Raw genomic sequence first — 26,309 nt, 5'->3', positions numbered from 1 at the left:
TAATATTTTAGTTAATATATTTACTGCTTAATATCTAGAAAGAAAAGGAAGGAAAAGGGGGGAGAAGGATTAAAACAAAGGATAATTTAGCATATTTGTTCAGTGTTTTCTAGGTCACAATGCTATTGTTAAATTCTTCACATTATTCAGTATACTTTTTGTTTGTTAAAGACATTCATAAACTTCCTATTTGCTTTCAGAGCACTTTTAGGGGAGTTGGTTAATGAAGCATTTGTAATACCTGGGAGTGCTCATCCAGATCACTAGTGACTAATTACGTAGGTGAGAAAAACAGTTAAGTGTACTTGACCATTACTTCTCCTGAGGAGCATACCTGTGGCTCCTGGAAAAGCTACGACCCAGGGGAAGGCAGTGATCGTGGTGCGGTTGAAGTGACCTGTGTCGGGATTGAAGATGCATCTAGCTCAGGTTCTGTGGTCTGTACTTGAATGATCTTCAGCAAGTGTCTTAACCCTTGCGGTCTTCAGTTTCTTTCTTTATAAACTCTCAAGTGATGAGGGAGAGTTCTTCTAGCTAATGAGAATCTATGCTTGTGAGGTGTACCTTACACCAAACTGTGGAGCTTATTGACCAGAGTTGTGAATGGAAGATGCCAGGCTCTTCATCTTCTGCTCCTGACCTTTCCATCACAGAGGAGGGGATGGGGTGTATTTAACATCGTGCTGTATGTGCTTTTGCTTTTATTGCTTCTCTTTCTTGGGCTTCTGTATTTTATAATTTCTTACATTTAATTCTGGCATTCTGGGCTAGACATGTTATATCCAGCTAAAGTGATTTTACTCCTTAGTGAGGAGATTAGAGGATACTCATCTTTTCATCTGTCTACTCATCCAGCAGTGTTTCTCACTTTCTGAAATCGTTCTGTTTGTTTTGGATGGCTAATATATCTTAGTCATTGTAGACCTGAGGACTTAAACTCTTGTGTCTATAGAGACCAGGTAGATAATGTGGTGAATTGAGCCAGGCATACTTTCTTTTTTTTAGTATAGTCATGTTTAATTTTTACTTCTATAGCTGATACTTGGCCTTAATCTTTGGGCCATAACCAAGAATGGTGGGGGCTTTGGCTAACTGGAAAGTTTATGACCCTTTGAAGGGTACGTATGCTACCCAGTCCCACCTGATTATTGCCATTTGGAGGTGCCAGGCCCTGTGTTGCCAGCTTTCTAAATGTTAAGGACAAATACGGTTGTAGGCCCTCATTTTGGGTCTGTTTTATTATTTGTGGGTAAACTACCTTAAACCCTGGTTTTAATAAATGCTTGATGGGCACTAGATGTCAGTTAGTGTTTGTTTGATTCTTCTGATTCTTCTTAGACAATAGGCAGGAGACCTTTCTGCTTGTGTGGTTTCTCTTGTGGTAACTGAGCAACCTGGTATTCTCACTGGGAAAGGACTGAGCGATTGTTTGGACACGTAGGACTCTGTGCACACTGAGGTTGGCCATATGAAATCCGTGCACTACAAAGTTTCTCTTTTCTGTAGCAACAGTTAGATTCCTCAGATTTACCAGGGGATCTGGACAACAAACACTCCTAGTGCTCCTCAAGTGCAGGAGTGCGTGTCCCCCTTTGCCTTCTTCTCTCCTCACCGTTGGACCCTCTTTTCTGCCAACTCTCTCTTCCTCCTGTCCCTTTCTTTTTGTCCACACAGCGTGAATCTGTGGCCTGTTTGTGGTAGAATATTCCAGACATTGTGTACATACAGAATCTTGTGAAAATGTGGAGCCTAAATTCAGGAAACTCACAGTCTGGTCAATATCAACCCATAAAAGTTAATAAGAACTCATGGTAATTGATGTGTGATATAAGAGTATTTTTATAATGCTCACATATTTGGGTTTTCAGTTATATGTAAATTATAACACTGTAAAAGAGATTAAAAAAAAAAAAAACAAAAAACAACTCCTGAAGGGTAAGAGTCCTGTTTCTTTATGCTGGAGCACATTATAGTGTTATAAAGTTGTTGGAACCCTTAATTATGAGAGATCACTTATGACATGGCACCCCCTGAAGAGTGTTATTAAATTCTGGAGGTTACTTCTATTCAGCTACAAGTTCCTTGATCTGACATTAATGTAATATAATTACTATATAGGATGGCATCTTTAAGATGAGCCTTTCTCCAGATGGGACCCTCCTTGCTGCCATTCACTTCTCAGGGAAACTAAGCATCTGGGCCATTCCATCTCTGAAGCAGCAAGGGGAATGGAATCAAAATGAGCAGGTATGTCTCTTGATTATTATCATTCTAAGAATGAGTCTTGCTTAAGGGTGCATACTGACAATACTAATTTCATTTGGTTGATATTTTACTGTAGCACACAGCTATTATTTATTCACATCATGCGAAAGCTTTAGTTATATTCGAATATTATCAATATAGTAGGATAAATTTAAAGTAGAGTAGCACTGTGTACTGACTGTAATTTGTAATGCAATACACTCTGTATACAGAGTGTACTCTGTCCACCAAATCTCCTCTTTTCTCTTTTTCTCATTATAAAAATACAGAATGAAGATATTAATTTTGTAGCAATAGTCAACTAATATGATGGCTTCCAAGGGTCAGTATTCTAAAAGGGTTACAATTCTTCCCACATCTTGCAACACTCATATAATATTGGGCTTATTTAAGGCTTAAGACTTGAAGGGAGTTACCTTCTCTTCACTCAAAAGGGTAAGAGTCCTGTTACTATCTACTCAAAAGGTAGATAGTGAAGATTACAGTCTGTTAATTTTTTAGTGTCTTGAAATGACAGTTTTTAAGAATGAGCAATGTCACTTGTTTAGCAACAGATTCAATATCTGTTATAATCTAAAATCCTCATGGGCTGTGTATTGTGATAGAGTGAAGATTTAAAGAAAAATCTTCCCAGTTAGATACAACTTATGTTCTAGATCTTTTACTCCTCTGATGACTATTTAGCATTTCAGCACTTAAGGTTTACACTTCCCCATACCCCTTTTCCATAAGAATATCTTGTCACCAGCTTTAGTGGTTGGTTTTGTGATTCCAGGATTGGAGCCTATGCCCTGAATGCTCTGAATGGATTGATGACCTTTTTCAGAATTCTTTTTAATGTCATTTCATCAGTTAAACTGAGCTATTAAAAGAATTTTGAAAATCAAAGGGTGTTTGGTTATTCCCAGAGTAGCAGAGGGAAAGAGAAACTGGCTTGGCATTTTCTTACACTTTTCACAGACTTAAATTTGTTTTCACTATTCTTCAATTTTTTGTTTTTATGCACAAGTTTGGGAAGATTTTTTTCCCTCTAGCTCCTACTCACCTTGAATGTAATTTGGTTTCCACATGTCTACTGCACTCTATCTCACTAGATCTAGATTTGTTCTAAATAGAAGAGGCGCTCCTCAGTCTTCAACCTCAGTGACTCAATACAAGGAACATTCTCTCTCTCTCTCTCCTTGGAATTTATAGCTAGCTTGATTTATATCTTCCTTCTAGAAGTGGAGTGGATCAACTCTAAAACCATTTGTGTAACAAATATAGCTATGCATACTGGATTATTGATCTAAAAGGTACCATGTATTTGTCATGGTTATTGACGTATAGTGATAAATTTGTCATTTGGGAATACCCTGTTGTATTATATGTGTGGAATTTTACATTTGGGCAATTTTTTTTGAATTTACTAATTTTCTTGAATTATTTCATTCACTTAATAGAAATACTGATGAAGTTCAAGGCACACTTAGTATTTTATTTTGTTAATATTCCAGAATGGCATATGTGTGTAGTGCAAAGGCTATTTAGGCAAAATTCATTAGTATGCTCTTAATGTTTACTGAAATTCTGGATATCCTTCTTTACCTGCAAGGATAAATTGAATTTATTATAGTCCTTATTAGCATATATTCAACTTTTTAACTGGTTAGACATTATTTTGTCATTAGTTGCCAATCAATATCATTTTAATTAACTACTCTTTAGCTCATTAATGTTAGTCATTAGATTTTTATAATGATTGTACTAAGAGTTAAAAATTGTTTAAAAATCTTGAATGAATAACTCTAAATATCTCAGTAATTTGGAAAATGCCATCAGAAAAGTAATGGGGCAGGAAGGGAGGAAGAAGTTTATGGTGTAAAGAGATGAGTTTGTGCCAAAAGTTGGTCTCCAGTATTGTCCCAGGGAGACTCTTTTGAACTCTACCTTGAGAGTTTATCATTTTATTTTTATTTTTTTTAAGTTTTAATTTATTTATTTAACAGAGAGAGAGAGAGTGAGAGAGGGAACACAAGCAGGGGGAGTGGGAGAGGGAGAAGCTGGCTTCCTGATGAGCAGGGAGCCCGATGTGGGGCTTGATCCCAGGACCCTGGGACCATGACCTGAGCCGAAGGCAGACGCTTAACGACTGAGCCCCCCTGGTGCCCTCTACACTGAGAGTGTAGAAGGGTAGTTTGTCAGGGATGGCTGGAGAGGGACCTTCCTGTTGTACTCCAGGGAGCTTCCATCTTACCTCTTCTAGCTCTGTGTTATGCTGTAGAGGGATCCTTCTGTTGTACTCCAGGGAGCTTCCATCTTACCTCTTCTAGCTCTGTGTTAGCACCCCCCCAAACAGTCTACAGAGACCATCTACTGATGCAACTTGTTATATCTTTTATTACAAACTGACCAATTTTTAGGGTAATATATCTGTCTTTTCAGATTGGGTTGCTATAAATTCCCTTGAATGCCTGAGCAAACTAGAGAAAAAACAGGTTTGAGGACTCACAAAACTGCAAACCAGGGACCTGGTTGCCATTACCATGGACATTTTGCAGGTGGTAGATTCCTTTGCTGATGGAACAGTGGCTTAGTGAGAATTACTAAACCTAATCCTACCTTTATGGCTATTTCTGCTGCTGCTCAGTACACCACCTCATTCTAGATTTCATCCCATCCTGGGCTGGTGGCTGCCAGGCCCTCTGTTTTCTTTCTGTAGCTCAGCACATGGAAAGACTGTGGCTAAATAGAATAGATTTTGTGCTCCGAGACCCCTGCTCATTTTGGTCTGAGAAGAAATTTTGTCCACAGTTGAAAACACAAAGAATTTAATTTCATATAATCTTTTCTTTAAAATTCTAAGATTATGGTCAAAATGCAAGCTGATTTGTTTACCTGTCATCTTTTCTCATCTGATGATGATGCTGTTTCACACTTGCTTCCTGAACTTTCCTCTCCCTGCTCCCTGCTTTTGTCCAACCCTTTCTACTATTCTTTCTGAAACATTATTCCATGATAGACAAATGCCTATGAGGCTTCATCATTTTCACAGGAAGAACACTCTGGTTTCTTTTGATACACTCATTTCAGGCTTATGTAGCTCAGTAAGATCATGGTTCATGTAGACAGTATTCTTGTAGCTTCTGCAAAATTTGCTGTAATAATAGCCTCCATTATTATTTATTGAGCACTTATTTTGTCCGAGGGTTACTTAGCAAGTCAGGTAAGCAGTAGAGTTGAGATTGGGTTTCATCTCTCTCTGACTGTCTTGTACATGCTCTATCCATGACCCTGTGGGAAAATAAATACATTTTTAAAGAGGTGGAAAAAACATTTATCTGGTTTTTTAAATTAGGCTTTGTTTGACCTTTAAAAGAATAGAGTTAAATCCTTTTTCTCAGTGACTGTAACACAGATTTCTTCAGCCTTCTCGGATGTGTTGAACTCTTGAGCCCCAGTTAGTGTGTACACCCAAGAACTGGAGTAAATAATTGGCATGGCTTCTCACTGGTAAATCCTTAAGTTTACAATAGATAGATACAGTACTTACGATGTGCGGAGAGATTATGTGAGGGTGGTAACGCTTTGTTCAGCGAAAAGAGTTAGAACAACTACTTTGCTTGAGTCTTTCACCTATATCCTGGGAGTTCATCAACTTGGATTGGACACTTTGGGTTTGGATATTACTATATGAAGGGAGTCATTGAAATCTAGTGTACTATGGTAAGTGCTATAAAGCTTGTATGTAACAGTTCTATAAAGAGTAAGCTGTTAACTATATTTGTAATAATAATCATAAAATAATAGAGTTCAACTATTTACTGAATCTTCACCAAGTTTCAGAGTAGAAAATGCACTGAAGTCCCAGTGCTTGTGCCCTTAAGATGTTCATAGTCTTGCAAGGGAGATTATAAACAAATTAATAAAGGAACATGTTAATATTATGAAAAGATAAGCTCAGAGGAAGGACACACAATCCATTTGGTGGAGTTGGGGGGAAGGATCTTTGGGAGTAAGTAGCATTTGTATAGTAAGGTTTGGCTGTCCACTCTGAGTGATTGTCACCTATTTCAGTTACTTCACTGCAGTCCTAGAAAGTGACAAGTGTTTTCGTATTTTAATAGATGGGACTAGTGTAAAAGAAGTAAACTTTTATCACTGCATGTTAGACTCAAGATTCCGGTTGGGCTCGGGTTCTCCGACCTCATAGGTTAAGCCTTTTTTTCAGCATATCTTCTGTAGCCCTTGTGTTGAGAGCTGCTGACTTTTATCTGGGCCAGTTAGGCACTAGTGATGATAGTGACAGAAAACAAGGGAGAGAGTCCATGCAGTTTATGTGAATGACACCTCCGGAGTTGGGTGGTTCGTTGTGCCGAGACCCTGGAAACGTGAAACTATAAATAAGTCATTTACCAAATATATTGGTGTCATTTTATGTACTCATCACTGGGTGAGAAACTTAAACAGTGCTCCTTTCTCATTTGTCCAGCAGTAGTCAAGGGACCTTGGGTCAGCCAGCTAGGACAGGGCTCTACCTCTTCTTATGGCTGTTCTAGGAGATGAATAGCCAAGCCAATGAGTTTGAAATAGATTACATGGTAATATATAGTGTACAATCAGCTATCGTTTTAGCTAAAACATTGCCTGAGAAGAAACTAATGTTACTATTGCCTATACAACCTTTTAGACTCTTTTACGAAATTGTGAATGCAGCTCATCTGGGGCTTTCTTCGTGTAATTCGCTACTTTATTAGTTTTTCATAATATGCTTTGTGTGATTGAGTATTTTCTCTTTAAAATCTAATGATTAAAGGTAGTTGTGGAAGTGCCTATTCTGATTTACTTCTCTCCAGTTTTGAGTTGATTAAATACTTCAGCTTTCATTGTCAATATGAAATTCCATCTGGCTAGAAATCTGTGAGTATTAAGTTTTGTTCATGTCTGGAATATAGTAAAATTGCTAAAGTGTTTTTCATTTCAAACATTTCCCATATGTTATGTTTATATATTTCCATCTCATTTTTGGCCTTAGTTTTTGTCTGAAGAAGTTTTATTATTTTTCTATTTGTACTTCCTTAGATGAAATAGGAAAGATAAGTTTCATTTCTCCTACAATTTTATTTGCTTTTTGACACAAAAGTAGGGATTGAACAGATTTTGTTAAATGGATCAATCAATGAAAGATAAATGGGAAGATGACAGTTAATGTGATTAATCTTGATATAAGCCACAGCTGTTTTCACAACTTCACTCAACTGTGAACTTCTGGAGAATAGACACTGAATATACATTTCTTCCATGGGGTCTAACATAGAGCTTGGCATATTAAATACTAATAAGTGTTTGTGGAATGAAAAAAAAAAAACAAAAACATTTGACAGGTTGCTTTTATGCTGTTGCATGCGGGGTCTTCATTATATTTAGCTCCTAGCCATTAAAAAGGATCAACAATTAAATTCCTAAATCCAAAGAAAACATTGCAGTAGCCATGATAGCCTTTCTGTACAAAATCTATAAGTGTATTCTTAGGACATTCTCCGTTAGGCTGCTGCTACACCATGAGATGGGGGCACCTCGGGCTGTTTTCAGACACAAGGTAGCATGTCCTACAAAGCAGAGTGACACGGAGGTTACTTCTCAGAATATAACAACATGGTACCAGGAGTGAGTACTCCTGGCGTGCATTCATAGGGGTCATGGTGATCCTGCTCTCAAAGCACCAGCCTCCAGAGTGTATATCAGACGTCCTATAGCACGGCCAGATTGCGGATCCCCTCATAGAGTTTTTAGGGATCAAGGATGGTAAGTCTGGTGCAGTTTGAATAGTATGGGGGATGCAGTAGGAATATCAGCTTTTTTGGGGGTGGGGAGGTGCCTCTTAATCCCCTTTACCTATTTTTGTCCATCTCCCCCCACTCCTACAACTACCATTTTATTCTCTGTATTTATGAGTCAGTTTATATTTTCTTTGTTTTGTGTTTCAGATCCCACATATAAATGAAATCATATAGTATTTTTCTGTCTTTGTCTGACTTACTCCACTTAGCATAATACCCTCAAGGTCTGTGCATGTTGCCATGCAAATGGCAAGATCTCATTCTTTTGTATGTCTGAGTAATATTCCATTATATGTATATACCACATCTTTTTTATCTCCTCTATCAGTGGCCACTGGGTTGCTTCCATATCTTGGCTGTTGTAAATAATGTTGCAGCGAACATAGGGGTTTATGTATCCCTTCAAATTAGTGTTTTTCTTTTGTTTCTTTGCTTTCTTTCATTCAGGCTTTCATAGCCTGAAGCAGAGCTAAGTTTGGAATTTTGTTTGGGCTTCTTTCTTAAATATGCTGTGCAGATAATTTCATCAGACTTGCACATATTGTGAAGTTAAACATTTAGTGCACATATCTAGAGTGAATCTGCTAGGTGTACTGCAAAGGTGATAGTGTATAGATCGGTGTATATCCAGAAGAATTTAAAACAGTTACTCAAACAAATACATTTACATACATGTTTGAGCAGCACTGTTCACAACAGCCACAAGCGGAAGAAACCCAAATGTCCATTAATGGAAGGCTGGATAAATCATTTGCGGTAAATACCTACAATAGAATGTTATTTGGCCATAAAAATGAATGAAGTACTGATACATGTTATAATGTGGATGTACCTTGAGAACATTATGCTACTCGAAGGAAGCCAGACACAAGAGGTTACATGTTGTATAAATTCATTTATATGAAACATCCAGAATAGGTAAATCCATATGAGGCAGAAAGCAGATTGGTAGCAGCTGAGGGGAGGAGGAGCGGGAGATAACTGTCTGCTGGTAAGTGGTTTCATTTTGGATTGATAGAAATGCTTGGAAACTAAAAGGAAGTGACAACACGGTGAACATACTAATGCCACTGAAGGTTCATTTTAAAATGGTTAATTTACATTATGTGAATTTTAGCTCAGCCACAACAAAAAATGACTTTGTGAACCCCTCACTTCCCCCAGAACCCCAAGACAAGCAAAAATGCAGATCATGAGAACTGATATTCCTGTGCTTTAGTTAAACGAACCTACTTTTTTAAAAGATTTATTTTTTTACTTTAGACAGAGCATGAGTGGACGGGAGGGGCAGAGGGATAGAATCTTCAAGCGGACTCCCTGCTGAGTGCGGAGCGCCACGTGGGGCTTGATCCCAGGACCCATGAAATCATGACCTGAGCTGAAACCAATAGCCGGACGCTTAACTGACTGAGCCACCCAGCCACCCTCTGACCTTCTTTTGTTTGCTGAAAAAATTTAGTACTTTTTTAACCTTTTGTGTACTTTTGCTCATGTTATATTTCTCTGACTGGAATGTCTTCCTCCACCCATCTTCCATGCCCAGGTTTTATCCACTCTGATAGCACCAAGTGTAGCACTTTCTTTATACCTCTTTAACCCCTTTCGGCTTTCTCAAGCCTGTATTCAAAAATGATCTCTTCATCCTTTGATACCCTTGGTGCTTTTATCTATGTCTCTTTTTGGGTAGTTACCAACTTTGAACTTGGGTTATAGTAAATTTTATCTGTTTCTTAGCTCTCTGCCTGCTTGAGTTGTGGGACCTACAATATCTGATTTCTTTTCCCTCTCTCACAGTGTAAGTGCACAGTATTCATGGACTAAATAGCAGAAGAAACCACACTTGTTAGAGGGTGTAGGAACGCTGCTACTATGTCAACGAATTTTCCTGTACCGTAGGCATTCTCATTAGAGTACAGTGATGTAAAAGATTAATTCATTCACTTATTCAGCACTTAGCTCCTATGACAGGTGAGCACCATGATGGATCTGGGAATAGGAGGATGACTGACAGAGCTGTGGATGCAGAAGAACAAACCTTCAGCTTGTGGTTAGGCATGGAATCACAAGGGACACCCATTATTTAAGCCATCTGCATGGAACAGTCTAGTCCCAAAGTGTCTGGAGACTGACCCCCATAGACTAGTACTGCTTGTTCATGGTGCGCCTTCTCATCATTTACTTGAAGGAAGACAAGCTCACCTTGAATTCTGAACGTACTTATACCACTGAGGGATTTCTTCTGAAAATTTTTTGAAGATTTCTTTTAAATTTCATTGTGATCTGTATGTACTTAAATTTACCTAAGGCTGAATTATCAGTGTTGTTGTTGTTGCTTGTGGGACTTAAAGCTTTACTCCCTGCTCCCCTAGTGTACTTCAGAATGTCAGTTTAGGGAGGCACACATGTTGTCATATAAATCAGTGGTATGGGGCGCCCGGGTGGCTCAGTTGTTAAGCGTCTGCCTTTGCTCAGGTCATGATCCCAGGGTCCTGGGATTGAGCTCCACATCGGGCTCCCTGCTCAGCGGGGAGCCTGCTTCTCCCTCTCCCTCTGCCTGATGCTCCCCCTGCTGTGCTTTCTCTTAGTCTCTCTGCCAAATAAATAAATAAAATCTTAAAAAAATAAACTCAGTGGTGACGTGCATGTGGTGCTGGGGGAACATGTACACCGATGATTCAGAGGGACTGAAAATGGCTAAAGTGCCCTATAAACGATCAAATAAGATTTCAATAAGTTGATTATTTTCACTAATACATACCTTCTGGTATTCTAAGTCTTTGAAAGTTAATTATCTTTTTTATGATAAAGTAAACCAGGACATTCTATTTCTTGGCTTTTATGGTAACTTTTTGGATAAAGTTTAAAGAATTATATCTTCTGTTCTCAGGGACTGCTCTGAGTGATTTATCATAGTAGTGGAGATCAGAAAGTTCTTTTAGGCCATGAAAAGAAGTATTAATTTTCATACTCGAAAGGGTTAGCTGCTGAGAAATTGTTAATAAAACATATATGCTTTTTCTGTTACATTAGATGAAAAAGCACATTTTGATGTAATATAGCATTTTTTTTTTTAGGCTTAAGATTTCAGATAAATAGCCAAATGATTTTTTGCTGGCCTTTTCCTATACTGTTAAAATTCTGAAAATGAAATAGTTAACAATGAGCCAAGAGGGTGTATGGCAGTGCCTTAATCTTGGTTGTTTTATGATATTTGAGATTCTAGGAGGTGGGCATGGCATTATGTTCCATGAAATTAGAATATGAATAGATCAGGTTTGAGGATTGCATGGTTGTATTTTTTTACTTAGTAAATTTTTAGTCCTAGGAAGTTAGAACTGGAGATAACATGGGGGTTGCAGAGTCCTGTCTCAGAGCTGGGGAGCCCAAGGCCTGGAGGGGTTGCTCAGCTTATTAAGTTGTAGGCGTAGGACTTGCATCCAGTTCTGTGTTATTTACAACGGCATAGCTGTTCTCCTCTCAGAATGTAAGTGTGTGTGTGTGTGTGTGTGTGTGTGTGCGCGCGCAGAACTGTTAGTGTATCTTGCTCTCATTTGTGTTAATTGCATACTTGCTATCTTACTGTTCTTCTGCATGCTATTTTCTTTATTAAATTGAGTCACAGTAGTTGCTTGTGCACATTTGAAGTGTAAGAACAAGATTATCGAGAGGAATAGATGTCAGCTAGGTATAAATAAAGATTGAAGGAAAGCATCATTTCTGTATTTTGTGACTTTAAAAAATCCATAGTTCTTGATGATGTTCTCATGATTTTCTTACATTGTTGACTCGAAGTCCTGTGCGTATTTTTCATATTTAGCCAGGCTATGACGAACTTAATCCTGATTGGAGACTCTCTATTGAGAAGAGAAAAAAAATCAAAGGTGAGTTGTATGAAATATGATAATTAAAACCTTAAGAGACTACTATTGTATAATAAAAGTGCTCTATGGATGATATATATAGGGGACGAAAAAAAAATCTTTTTTTTACTCTCCATGGTTCTCTGGCTGAGGCCCTGTATAATTAGATTAACACAAGACAGATTAACAGGAGAAGAGCAAACAGAAGTTTCTAGGGTGTACATCAAGCTTACACATGGGAGTACCCAGAAATGAGTTAACTCCAAGGGTTGTTTGGAAATTGGGCTTACTTATACAGCATCTTGGCAAAGGAACAATAAACTTATTAAGAGAAGTGACAAGACAAAAAGAACTTTGGGTTTCTCAAATTTCTTTATCTTAAAATATTTATATCAAAGTGGCATATTTTGAGGTGGTGATTCTGATCTCCACAAGTTTAAGAGGAAATCAGCTTTGAAAATGATTATATTTCTGTCTTAAATTTTTATTAAGAGTATAATTCTCTCATATTGTTTGTCTGAAAAAGGATATATGAACATTTTCTAAAACCTTTTATAACCCTTATGATATGTATACTTTGTACACACCAACCTTCAGCTTACTCTGTTTAAAATGGTGATACTATCTGTATATTCTTCATTTTTTAAGTGGAAAGACCTAAACATACTTACTCCTGCGTCCTTAGAATTTTGGACTTTGGTAAATTGTTGGCACTTAGATGTTTATTAAATAAATTCCATTTTGTAAAAATTTGGGTGATGACTTACAATTTATTTTTTCTTATTTAACATGTTTAGGGCCCAAATATGGTTTTTAAATTGATCATTGGACTAAATGTGTTGTATTTAAGCCACATTGACGGATGGACTTGTACTGATTTTTTTTTTTTCCTCCATTAGATAAAGAGTCCTTTTACCCACTGATAGATGTAAATTGGTGGGCAGCCAACGCAGTGACTCTGGCTCGTTGCTCTGGTGCTTTGACTGTTTCATCAGTGAAAACTTTGAAGAATTTACTGGGAAAATCGTGTGAGTGGTTCGAACCGTCACCTCAAGTCACTGCTACCCATGATGGAGGATTTTTAAGTTTGGAGGTAATGCTTTCCGTTTTAGAGCAGCTGGTGTGTTGGAAAATAAACATGCATTTCACCAAAAATCTAAACACCTGATTTTAATGTAAATTTAATTTATTTTTTAATGATGGCTGTCCGTTTATTTTTACTGAAGTACGGCTAAACATTTGATTTTTAAATTTTAGCTCTCCCATTATCTAATCTTGTCCTTAAAAACAAAAACCTGTGATTGGAATCAGAGATTGAGTGCAGTGTAAGAAAGATGTATTGTTTAGTCAATTAAAAAAATTGCATTGTAAGACTGAGGAAAATGGAGTCATTTTGTTCTTTATAAAGCATTTTTTCTTCACAGGCATGTTAGTTTGTTTTCTTTTTCTTAGATTAGACATCTTAAAAGATAAAAGGTATTTCTACTTAAGTATGGTCTTTAACAAACTATTTCCATGAAGTTTGGGAACTTAAAAATTCTGGTTCTTCTTAGTAAAGAAAGCTTGTTTGTCTCATGTCAAAAGACGCAAAAATGGAGGCTAGTAATTTAAAGTTATGTTTTTTGGTCATTAAAAATTCTTATTCTAGGCCTTTCAAGGGTAAGGACCCTTAATAGCTTTCACTTTAGTGCAGATTCACACGTATTTTTTACCTCAAAGTTTGTTACTGAGTCCACAGATGTTATTTGATAAATGAGAACCATGGCTTAAAATTGAAGCCAACTCCGTTAAGTCTGGGAATGAAAGTTATCTTTAACAGTCAGGCTTTCAGACTCAGAAGTTTGTGAAGCTGTTAGACATTTTTTTTTTTTTTAAAAAGGGAGGGAGGGCAGGAGAGCTGTTCTCAGTAAAGCAAATAAATACCTTCATGTTCATTTTCTAAATAGATGAAAAAATCCTATTTCTCTACAGCAGCTACAAAGATACCAGAAGTGAAGGAATTAGCATTCTTTTTATTTTCCTAAAATAATTGCTAGACATATTTGGGAGATCATATTAATGAGCCATGATGAAAACAGGGTTTAGTTTTGGAGATTTGTGGCCACTAAGGCTATGGATATTTCTGGAGCTGTTGATGGGTATTCTGTTTGCTGTTGGGTTCCTCTGAAGTCTACTCTTTGTCTTCATCATGTGGCTCATGTCATGCATGAACCAGAGTAGAATTAAAAATATTTTTCTCATGGACTCGAAAGCTTGTCTTGACTTCCTCACTACTGATTTAACATTTCCTTTTTACATTTAGTGTGAGATTAAACTTGCCCCCAAACGATCTCGTTTGGAGACTCGGGGTGGAGATGAAGAAGAAGGGGAAGAAGATTCTGATTCTGACCAGGAAGTGTCTGCCCGGGCTCGCTACTTTGGCTACATCCAACAGGGCCTGTATCTGGTGACGGAAATGGAGCGATTCGCACCCCCACGGAAACGCCCGCGAGCCATTACTAAAAACTACCGCCTCGTGAGTTTGCGCTCCACGACTCCGGAGGAGCTTTATCAGAGAAAGGTGAGGGGGCATCCTATTACTTCCAAAGTTCCCAGGCCTCCAGATTTTATTTCAGTGAGGAAAAAACTAATTTCTTAATACAGAAATTTAAAGAGGGATTACCCTATCATGGACATGTCAGGCGTATCAGTGGGATAGAGCTTGTGAAAATAGTGCCGGCTTTTTGTGCCTGAGGAGTCAAGGTGACAACAGTGGATAAAAGATGAATTCACTTAGACTGTCCACTTGTGGCTTAGCCGGGTCTCTGTTGCCCTTCCCGTGGCCTTCAGCACTCACCTCATCCTCGGTAAGCGCAGCTGTCTGCTCAGACTGCAGATGGGGAGGGAAGAAATGCGGGCCTGCTCTCCAGCCAGGGCTTTGCTTGGGGAGCAGATGGAATCCATGCTGAGCATTCCGGTTATGTGTGCTGTCCCCGCAGTGTTCCGGTGGGCCCTGGACTAGAACTCGGGCTGTCGGCACTCCTTTCCTGGTTCTGCCATTGTTTTACTCTATAAATGTGGGCACTTCAACTGTCTCTCAGCTTTCTGTTGAGTGTGGAAAGGAATACGTGGTCTGTCTGCCCCCCAGCAGGTCTGTGGGCCTCGGGTGCCACTGTGCGCATGAGAATAGTTAGCAGTGCATCACCTGCTGTGAAGTGAAGGGATTATCCTCATCTGTGACCTCATTGTAGTGACAGTGTGGACGACTCAGTAATGTAACGTTCCTCTTCCCATTTCCTTGTGCCAAGATTGAAAGTGAAGAGTATGAGGAAGCCTTGTCTCTAGCTCAGACCTACGGCCTGGATACGGATCTGGTGTATCAGAGGCAGTGGAGGAAGTCTGCGGTCAACATTGCTTCAATCCAGAATTACTTGGTATGTTTCAATATTTTGGTAACATGGTAAAATTCAAATGTATGGAATTTTTTTGTTATAGGGCTTCATATTGGAGCATTTTATATTGCTGACATTTCTGATGCTGAAGTGTGTTTCATTCAACACGGATAAGTTATCTTTTATCTGGGTGTATTGGCCTTTCAGCTGAACTTTAGTGCTGAAGATGTGTGAACAGATAGGCACTGATAAACCAGCTAACTACCTGGTTTTGGCCTAATCCTTTCTCTTCCTCTACCTCAGTTACTTTCTTCGCCTCCATCATTCAGGGTCCCCTCAGGAACCAGAAACCACCTAGTAATTTGAACAGGGAAAGTTTTAATATGGAGCATTATTTTCTAGTGAGATTTACTATAAAGGGGTAAACAGAACCCTGAGGAATAGCTTAAGGTTGAAGGAGCAGACCCAAGAAGGGAACAAACTTGGAAGGGAGCTGGGATTCAGACCTCACTGAGCTTTGGAGTAGTTGGGGGCACATTGGATGGAAGAGTTCTTTGGGATGCCTTGGGCCAGGGCTGGTTCTTAGTTGCCATGGTTGGCAGGTAGGAAAAGGTGGGATGGTTGGGCAAGCTGATGCCTATAGTTAGGGTGCCCCGGCAAGCTGAGGTTGGGGGTCGGAAAACCTCAGATAAGGAACCATGGCCAGGACTGAAAAGAAAAAGTTCCTAGTAGGCAGGTGGGCATAGTCTAGGAAGACCCCAGACCCCCCCCCCCGACCCCCCCGCCCATGTGTCTGGGAAATTTACTGGGAAGGAATATGCCCATGGGAGTAACAGCTGAAATTCAGTGGGAAGTTGTGTTCAGTGGGAGTAAGGGGGGAAGCAGGCACTTCTGGGTGTCCCCTACATGCTTTTCTGGCTGCTAAGCCATAGGAACAAGTTTAGAACCTGAGCGCATTAGGATTAGAAACCAGAGCCTTTCCTCTGCAGTGGCCCTCCAGCGCCCTCTCTTGACGAAGCTTGATATTCTGTCAGTTGCAAAATGGAAATGCTGTCCATCCCATGACTGGCAGTGAGGAGAACTTTTGAAGCTGAGAGGCAATAGATAAGTGACATATCAAGCTTTCCAAATTCTCCTTCTTTGTTTAAATCTTACAGCTGGGTTCCTCCTGCTGCCTGCTGCCTGGGTTAAATTTGTTACGTAGCCTGTGTGTTGGGACCCTCGGCTCTTTTGTGAGGATGCATTTGGATTTATGGCATGCTTTAAAGAGGGCATGACTTCTCATGTGACATTTAAAAAGGAAAATGCTTTTGCATTTAGGAACATCTAAGAAGTGTTGGGAAATTTTCATGAAAATTTTTTTCCATAAAATTCATGTACACAAGTAGTTGTAAGAAGTTCAACCATTTCAGAAAATAAACTGTTAACAAGTAAGACACCAGAGAAGAGAGAGCATGAGCGATAATGAAATAAAGGAAGAAGAAGAAGTTGCTTGTATTTCCTTTAGAAGATTAGAACACCAAAGCTGTATTATCTTTCTTCTTTTGTGGCTCAGGACAGTGAGTGTGTGAGTTTATGTATACCCATTCAGGGCTTTTTCTGCAACACAGTAAAGGACAATTTTGGTCCCTGAAGGAGTTGACAGGTGTTAAGAGAGACAAAGCAAGTACATTTTTTATTGGGAGAAATACTTATTTCAGCTAAATAAATAGGCAATTAAGAGTAAAAACACTAGGCGAGAGAAAGTGAAAGGAGTACAGGAGAAGCATAAATATGGCCTTCCCTTTTAGGGAGCTTATAATCTTTCTGAGAAGATAAGCTTCATGTCTAAAATATAAATAACCATACCAGAAGATTCCAGAAAAATGCTGTGGGAACCCAGTGAAAGTAGCAATCATTTTAGATCCAGTGGTTATGGAAGGCTATAGAGTGAAGACGTTTTGAGTAGCTTTGAGAGACTTCAGAGCAGGCATCCTGGAGTTAGAAGAGAGGAAGGCATTCTTCATGGGACAGATGGTATAAGCAAATTAATAGAAAATGAGCATGACCTGTGGCATTGACTGAATTTGTCATAATCATTGCTTCATGTCTAGATTAGTACCTGGCCCCCTTAGGCGCCTAGTCAGTATTTTTTGGATGAGTAAATGAGCTCTGTAAGTAAACGCATCTGCTGGATCAGCTATTCAACAGCAGTGATGAACTTTGGGAAATATGATTAGAAGATACATTGACTTGGGTTCTGGAGGATGTGGAAGGCTTGTGATGACTTAGGCTTTTTATCTTTAGGGTAATGGGGAAGTGTTGTGGATTTTTGACTGTGGAGGTACCGAGGGAGATGGTATAGAAGATGAACTAGCATGGAAGGAGAGTGTTGGTGGGAAACCCTTCTAAGGACAAGGGACTCCTGAGATGTCACAGGTGTCCTGTGTCAATGACCTGGACTGGTATGGAGGCCATAGAGCTGGAGAAGAGAAAATGAGTTAAGAGACATTTGAAGACATTGGCATTTGAAGAAAGAACTGATAGAATGGAATGTGTAAAGGAATACAGAGTAGGAGTCAAATCTTACTTAAAACTTAAAACCACAGTGACTTTTTCTTGAAGAGGGCAAGTCAGGGATTTTGAATGGAGTCAGAGGAAGCAGTTGGGAGGGAGGAATTGGCCCCTGGTCTTTCCAAAGAATAGCATATCATGGCTTTTTATGATTAAATTATCATCTGCACTTTATGTTACATCTCATGGGCAAGTAAATATAGAACTTTGATGTGCTATGCCTCATTAGTTTTGTTTCAAAGTGAAGCATGCTTGTTACAATAAGACATATCTTATCTTGCCTTTCTGCTTGCTTTTCTGCTCTGTTATATAGCCCAAATGCAAACTAACGAGCAGCTATAAAAATTTGGGTAGATCTTTTTTATGTTTCTGAAAAAGAGTCCTGAGCTTTGTGTTTCAGTGTGTCTCATTAGAAGAAAAAAAAAGAAAACTGTAGGAATCTCATTTTCTATATCCCATTCCAATCACCATTAGGGAATTAGCCTTTTCCTGTTGAGCTTCTCTAGAAGCTACTTGTGGCTAAGGGCTTAGGTAGCTGTACCCCCTTAGGTCTAACTTTATGATTCTAGAAGGCAGTTGTCACATGTTATCAGATGTCCTGGGTTCTTTACTGCCTCTGTTTTGTATTTGTATCCAGAGCAAAATAAAGAAACGATCCTGGGTTCTTCATGAGTGTTTGGAAAGAGTTCCCGAAAATGTGGATGCTGCGAAGGAACTGCTTCAGTATGGATTGAAAGGCACAGACCTGGAGGCTCTGGTAGCAATAGGGAAAGGAACACACGATGGCAGGTTGGTCACAGAAAGATTTGGATTCAAGAGGGAAGGTGACTTTGTGAAAACATTGAAGCTGAGACATGGCAGAGGGTAAACTTTTCTTTATTTAGGTTAACCTGTAATGAGACAGTTGCCTTCGATCAATGCTTCTCTTATCTGAGGTCACAGCTTTCTTTCCTTTGAGTTAAATATGTGTACCTATGATAGCTTGATGCTAAGAAAAGAGCAGATTGTCCAAACCTTTATCGGATGCTGGCAGTTTCTAAGCTGTGGGCTAAAGACGCATACCTGGGAGTGCTTACCAGTCAGGAGCAACCCCTTGGCAAGTGTGAGCTTCATTCACTTTGTCTTGGCCTCATACCTCTTTTAGAGAATTCGAGTGATTAAATCGTGTGTTTTATGAAAGCACTTCATAAACTTGTAAGTACCACACAACTGTCTGTCAATAATAGTAATAATTTGACAAGAGCTATTGTTCATTAGACATTTGGAATTTTTTAAAGATATAAGTGTGATGGTATATTTAATAAATAAGTACTGTAAATGAGACTGACCTTCATTATCATTTTCAAACCTTATTTTTTGTACACTAATTAATTAATTTTAAGTAATCTCCATGCACAATGTGGGGCTTGAACTCATGACCCCAAGATCAAGAGTCCCATGTTATGGACTGAGCTAGCCAGGTTCCCCTCAAATTTTATTTTACTTTTATTTATTTATTTATTCATTTATTTTATTTATTTTTAAGATTTTTATTAAATTGAGAGAGAGTGAGCATGTGTGCGAGAGCAGGGGGAGGGGCAAAGGGAGAAGGAGAAGCAGACTCCCCGCTGAGCAGAGAGCCCAACATGGGGCTCGATCCCAGGACCCCGGGACCATGACCTGAGTTGAAGACAGACACTTAACCGACTGAGCCAGTCGGGTGCCCCTATTTATTTATGTTTTTAAGTAAACCATTTTAAAACCTTAAGTAGAAGTGATTCAGACTGTAAACTCTGGGCAACATTTTCTTCATGGGCTATTTCACACTGGGTGAGTATAACCTCACATGTTTTCCTAAGTAGTTTTCATTGCTATGATTTTAAAATTTTTGTATGTGACAATTAGTGATGACTTTGTGCTCATCCTGTGGATACAATGAGTGAATCACTTTGCAATGCAAAAGCTTTCTTTCAAATAATTGGTTCTTTCTATTTCTGTGGAAATCAAGGTAGTGATAAAATCAGCCAGAGTAGGGGAACGCAGCTTTCACTAATAGCTTTGGGTTTTTTTTTTCCTTCCAGATTCACATTACCTGGTGAAGTAGACATTGACGGTATCCCCTATGAGGAGCTTCCACCACCCGATGAAGAGTCTGCCAAGAATAGAAAGGAGAAGATCAAGAGGAGACGGGAACTACTTAAATTAGTGAACTTTGCAAAGTAAATGATTTATGACTGTTTGGTACTTTCCTTAAAATAACTAGTCATTTAAGTGTGTTCCTTACGAGGATTAATTGCTCTGAATTACTCTAGCAACTTACATCAAACGCAGTTAGTATTATTTTACCCTTGTGCTTTTGTGTATTGTTCCGTCAGTTTGGGGCTCAGTGGAATGTTGTTATTTTTAGTCTATTTTAACTTGTAGAGAAGTGTGCTTCTGTGTTAATGTAAGTGGCCTGATACAGCTATTCACAACAGGTTAACGCTGGGACAAAGGGAACTTTGCCGTTGTAGACGGAAATTATTAACCTACTTAGATCGGCTTGCAACATATGAGGTAAGGACTAGTTTTAAACCAATTATGTTTATTCGGTCCATCATTGTAAATGCTCTGGCTGCCCTAATATCTGACATTCTTGATCTTTATAACTAGTTATGTTTTAGGAAAAATTTCATTTTGTGCAGAAGCAGTTTCTCTTACATACCAGCTTTGGTAAAAATTAGAGACTGTGGAAGGCAGAAGTTGTGTTAGTCTAGGAAATAGAAATGCTTTAGCCATTTCAGCGTATTTATGTTTTCTAGATATAGGATCCTTTTCATTTACTTTTATTTTACATTTTGATTTTAAGGTTATGGCATATAGCTTTCTCCAGTACTAAATTTCAGTATGCACTGGGTTTTAATAATCCTAATATGAATATTTCTGACGCATTTTAATGATTTGCTAGTGGGTTGAATTTAGTCGGTTGAACTTTGATCCTAATTATGGCCAAAATGAGACACTTGAACTTTAAAAAAGGTATACTTTATTTCTTTAGGGACACAAATACTGATGTTTCCATGTTTGGTAGCACAATTCAGATGTTGTTAAAGATATTTCAGCAAATATATATAGTTTAGACTGCTTTTTTCACATGACCCTCATAGCTGAAATCACCCAGAAATTAATATAAATTTCTAACTTTTAAAGTTTGACTTCACTTGCAGGTTACTTCCTCCATCTGTGTTAGGGCACACCTCTCTTGACTCTTGGTACTCGTACAAAGCAGGTGCTCAGTAAATGTGACCTCTAATGATGTGATGCTTGTCCCCAGAATAATGCAGATATTTAGTACTTCTAATGCCTATAGGCAGATCCAAAAGCATTTGATTTCCCACCTGCTAATGAAATAGAAGTGTTTTCAAACAAAATACCACTGACAAAAGAGAGCTATTTATGGTTACTAGAAAACATGGTAGTGAGTATATCATTTTGTACAAACAGGTTGAAAAAAAATTCCTAATACTTTTATCTATAGGTGCTGGTTTGATTATTGGATGGTCATGTTATTTTAAAGCATATCCTTTAATTGTGTTGGAGTTCTATTTTGAGGTAATACATAAAAGCATGTAATGAACTGCCGAAGTCGGTACAGATATGATTTATTATGTTTTCTTAGCCTTTGTTTTACTAAATTTTATTGATTTTGAGATCTTAAAAGAGTTCCATAAAATGTTCAGAGTTTGACTACCCAGTTAATTTTCTTTCATTACCCTTTAGTTACCGAATCGCCATTTTTCTATTTGACAGTTGTCAGTACCTTTACTAGTGCATGGTTTAAAGTATTTGTTGAGCCCACTTTCTTAGGGAATTAGGCTAATTAGGCTTTTGAAAAGTAGGCGAAGTTGATGAATTCGGCTGTTAAAACTTAAAGATGAAGATGGTCAGATACAGTGGCTCACCAGCTAGATAGTAGTAGAGATAGGCATTGCATTTTAATCCTGGGGCATAGCTTATTTTATGAATTCTGTGATAAATTAGATAAAATGGATTCATTTCGATGTGACACAAATGCCTGGTATGTACCAGCCATCATGGCAGTGCTGGAGGCGGGGAAAGGAGCAAGGAACTGTCCCTCTGAAGTCTGTATTATATAGGCAGTAAGCGATGACCACAATGTGTGAAGAATTGATGAGAGAGCATAGTGGAGAAAAACATTCTATTTTTCCTGGGGACGTCTGAGAAGATGCTACATGGGAAGTGATATTCCAACTAGTCCTCAAAAAAAAGGGCACGCAGATTTAGGGGGCTGGGGAGTACTCCAAGGAGGACATGGGAGCAGAAGCTCTGGAAAAGTGTAGGGGTTTTGTCTTGTTGGCTGCTATATCCCCAAGCTCAGATTGGTACCTGGCTCCTTGAGGAGCTCAGCAAATATTTGTTGAAGCAATCGGTAGGTAAGAGACTACCTTAAGAAATACGAACACGTTTGTTGAGGACTTAGTGTTTGTCAACCACTGTGCTGGGCACTGAGTCTGGATTATTTCTCAGCAGTCCTTTCAGGCAGGTCTTGTTTTATGGATATGAAAACTGAGGCTTGGAGAAGGAAAGTGATTTGCTTAAATAGAAAGCAGGAACTCATAACGAGGTCTCTTGGATTCATTTGCCTGCCCTGATAATGAGCATGCTGTATGAAGAAAGGCCCAGCAGCGTGAAAGGAGATGGGGTGCTCCTGACAGAGTGAGCTGGTAGGGGGGCTGGACTGCAAGGGAGGGGCAGCACAGACCAAAGGGAGGAGAGGTAGTTAGAAGGGTTTCTGGCCACGTTTTGAAAGGTCTGTCATGCTGTATAAGGAATGGAGTTGCACTATTAGAGGTTGAGTGAGTTTAGGAAAGAACAGGAAGTGGGTAAGTGGAGACGGTAGTTGTAGACAGCTCTTTCAGGAAGTTTTGTTTCAAGGGAGCCAAGAAGATGGTGTTAGCTACAGGGTATATGAAATTAAGAGTTATTTTTTTAATAGAAGGAGGAAGTATTGTTTGTATGTTAATGGGAAGGAAGTAGTAGAGGGTGAGGAGGAGTTTATCGAACAGAAGAAAGAGGAGATAATGGCATGATTATAGAAACGGGAGAAATGGGATTTCGAGCGTGAGTAGGGTTCGGGGCTGTTTGGGGAGCAGATGTGTATAATTTTTCTGTTGTAACTGAAGGAAGGAAAAGCCTGTTGGTATAGATGCAGGTAGATGTATGGTTTTAGTGGGTTGGAAAATGAATGGATAGTCCATCTAATAGTGTCAGTTAAAAAACTAAATGAAGCAAGTTTTCAGTTGAGAATGGAGACGGGAATAAATGTTGGAGGTCTGGAAAGAATGAAAGAATTGTGGGAAATGTTCCAAACAGAATAGGAGACAAAACTTGTTAGGGAAATGTAGTAGCGTTGAGGGACAGCAGATTTGAATTGAATTTATAAAATGTCAAACCTTCCTTAAAGTATAGAGAAGAGTATAATGAACCCGGGTATACTCACTGCCCAGCTTCAACCATTTTGCCAATCTTGTATCTTTTACTCTCCATTCCTGCCTTTTCTTTCACTTAGTTGTTTTAAAGCAAATCCTAGACATCTTAACCATTTCACCCATAAATACTTACATGTCTGTAATTGGTAAAGACTTAAAAAAAACCACAATAACACTATTATTTCTAAGAAAATTAGTAGCAGTTCCCTAATATCATTTGCTATCCACTTCACATTCAGATTTCTCTGGTTGCCTCACAGATGGTTTTACAGTTGGTTCATTTGAATCAGGATCCTAACAGGGCTGAGATCTTGAAATGAGAATTGTCAGCTTGGTTTTGTGATATTTTTTTCAGACTCCTGGTAACTTGTAATCAGGGTTCATAGTTGCCTTGGACTAAGGATGAGGTTTCGCCAGGTAGTATGATGAAGGGAAAGAAGCAAGGGATTATTAAATCTCTATAATGATGGACCAGGGACTGGTTGAAGGGGATAAGAGACTTGGAGGAAAGACAGCAGGTGAAAAAGGTAGGGTCAGGGGACTGGATGTCCCAATGGCTTTGAGGAATTGCTGGAATGCCCTGTGCTGGGTTGAGTGGGGGCCCAGTGTTTGACATGCGATGTCCCGGAGACTTCCTTCTTGGTGGTGATAGGGGTCCAGGGTGGTGGTAGGACGTGTAACTGTGATGGAATAAGGGGAGTGATTGTTGTGGATGAGGAGTCAGGGAACTGAGAACATTTTTGAGATGTTTTCTTTCTTGGTTTCTGTGAGAATGTGTTAAACACTCCCCCTGCCCCCCCTACTTCTTTGGCTGCTCCTTCATTTGCTTTTCAGATGCAGATTCCTGCCCTCCCTTCCCCTTCCACCACCTCCCAACCTTTTTTTTTTTGGTTGATCCTTTAAATGATGTTGCTCCCTAAGGCTCCTTTCATTCAACTTAATCTCCTTTGAAATCACACTCCTGTGTTCCTGAGAGTATGGCATATTTGTGACCCATCTTACTCCAGAACTCTCAACCTGTCGATCCACCTGCCTCCTGGGAGGCTCCTTTTAGATATGCTCTAGTTGCAAGCCCAACATATTTGCAAGTGACCTTCTCAACAGTCCACCCTCCCTCTCTCACCTCCTCCACACCTCCTCATTCTTGTCTCTCTCCTACCTCGGTAAATTAATTCAATCCATAAGTAATTATTGGTTACTTATTATATGAAAAGCAGTCTGCTAGGTATCTGGAGTTAGCGTTCAACATGACAGACACGAGCCCTGTGTCATCCAGTGCAGTGGGCAGATCCTCACTTGCAGTCGCCGTGGCTAACTCCTGTTTGTCCTTTATAGCCCAGCTTCGGGCCCACTCCTGGGAAGGCTTCCCTGCCCTCCCCGAACTGGCTTTATGGTACCCTTCCTGTGTGTTTCCTCTTACCTACTCCTGTGCGCTTGTTTGTCTGCCCTACTAGATTTTAAGCAATTTGGAGGGCAGGAAACATGTCTTGTTCATTATATCACTGCTGCCTATCACAGTGCCCCTAGCACGTAGTAGACACTCAGTAAATATTTGTTGAACGAATGAATGGCTCAGTCTGCATTGTACATCGATCACCAGCAGCTGTCAAGTTCACCTAAAGTTCTCTCACCGATGCAGGTGCTCATAACGCACAGCCATGTATAATGGTTGCTTATTTGTTTTTAGCAGGTGGTGTGTTTTGGTTGTCTTACTGTAATTAATTTTTTACTGCCTATTTCATTTACTTCTTAATTTTTTCTTAATTATCAACATTTATAAATACAGCCATTTTCAAAATAAAGGCAAGAATGCGGATGTACTACTTCCGTTAACAGTTGATAGTTTAATTAATTCAGGGCTTATTTATTTAGGGAGGCAGAGTTGTAAAGGTTTTTAATATTTTCTTGTCGCCCGTATTTAAAAGCCTTTTCATTATTAAGTCGCTCTTTCCCCTCAGGAAATCCTAGGAGTGCCTCATGCATCCGAACAGAGATATGATGCTGAATTCTTTAAGAAGTTCAGAAATCAGAATATTGTTCTCTCAGCAAGAACTTATGCTCGGGTAATTTCTTTTTTGTAAATAAAATAATTATGGTTATTAATACTTTCTAAATCTCGGAGCCGTACAGTTAATGTTATTGCACGATTTAGCATCATTTCATTTTTTGTTGTCATATTAATGTAGAGAAAATGGAATTATATTTTAAAAAATGTCTGTTCATTGTCCCTCTGCCCCTCCCCCTGCTCTCACTCCCTTTCTCTCAAATAAATAAATAAGTAAATAAACAAACAACAATAAAAGGTGGGGGCGCCTGGGTGGCTTAGTTGGTTAAACTTCTGACTTTGGCTCGGGTTATGATCTCTGGATCCTGGGACCCAGCCCTGAATCCTCGGGGAGTCTGTTTCTCCGTCTCCGTCTGCCCCTCGCCCTGCTCGTACTCTTTCTCTCTCTCTCTCTCAAATAAATAAAATAAAATGTTTATTCATCATTCTGAATTTTAAAAATAAGTAATTTTCACAGCACTAGATTAGGAAATGTGATGCAGACTAGGAAGAATTAGAAATATTTCAAAGTACCTTATATCAGAGCTGCATAAAAAGCTAACTTTAGGTTTTTGAACATTGTCCTACAAAATCATTCCTTTATTTCTAAGGTTTACAGTGGAAATTTACCCCTTGCCATTTGTACAGGAAAGTAACGTACAAGCCCTGGAAATTCTGTTCACTTATCATGGATCAGATCTGCTTCCTCATCGTCTTGCAATTCTCTCCAACTTCCCAGAGACCACTTCTCCGCATGAATATTCTGTTTTGCTGCCTGAAGCTTGGTATGTGACTGGGTTTACTGAGTTTTACCTTCTTTCTAAATCATTACAGTTTTTTGTTTCGTTCTGTATAATTTGAAATAAACAAAAATAATTTTAATGTAATCTATTTAAACTTTTTTCTGATTATAAAATTATTTCTAACTA

General features: G+C 39.0%; 1 protein-coding gene across 5 annotated transcripts in view; it reads left to right on the top strand.

The window, feature by feature from the left end:
* NBAS (NBAS subunit of NRZ tethering complex) overlaps nucleotides 1–26,309 on the top strand; it is a 353,391-nt gene that overhangs the window by 64,221 nt on the left and 262,861 nt on the right. For all 5 annotated transcript variants that reach the window (XM_027621826.2, XM_027621829.2, XM_027621828.2 and 2 more), the window contains 10 exons: nucleotides 2,119–2,247; nucleotides 11,902–11,965; nucleotides 12,844–13,037; nucleotides 14,247–14,504; nucleotides 15,232–15,357; nucleotides 18,506–18,657; nucleotides 19,929–20,066; nucleotides 20,325–20,403; nucleotides 25,295–25,399; nucleotides 26,029–26,165. In XM_027621826.2, coding sequence (XP_027477627.2) covers nucleotides 2,119–2,247; nucleotides 11,902–11,965; nucleotides 12,844–13,037; nucleotides 14,247–14,504; nucleotides 15,232–15,357; nucleotides 18,506–18,657; nucleotides 19,929–20,066; nucleotides 20,325–20,403; nucleotides 25,295–25,399; nucleotides 26,029–26,165 — 1,382 coding nt within the window. The remainder of the gene's footprint in view (nucleotides 1–2,118; nucleotides 2,248–11,901; nucleotides 11,966–12,843; nucleotides 13,038–14,246; nucleotides 14,505–15,231; nucleotides 15,358–18,505; nucleotides 18,658–19,928; nucleotides 20,067–20,324; nucleotides 20,404–25,294; nucleotides 25,400–26,028; nucleotides 26,166–26,309) is intronic.

Source organism: Zalophus californianus, chromosome 8 (assembly GCF_009762305.2).
Source record: "Zalophus californianus isolate mZalCal1 chromosome 8, mZalCal1.pri.v2, whole genome shotgun sequence".
NCBI lineage: Eukaryota > Metazoa > Chordata > Mammalia > Carnivora > Otariidae > Zalophus > Zalophus californianus.
This window is presented reverse-complemented; position numbering and strand designations above follow the sequence as displayed.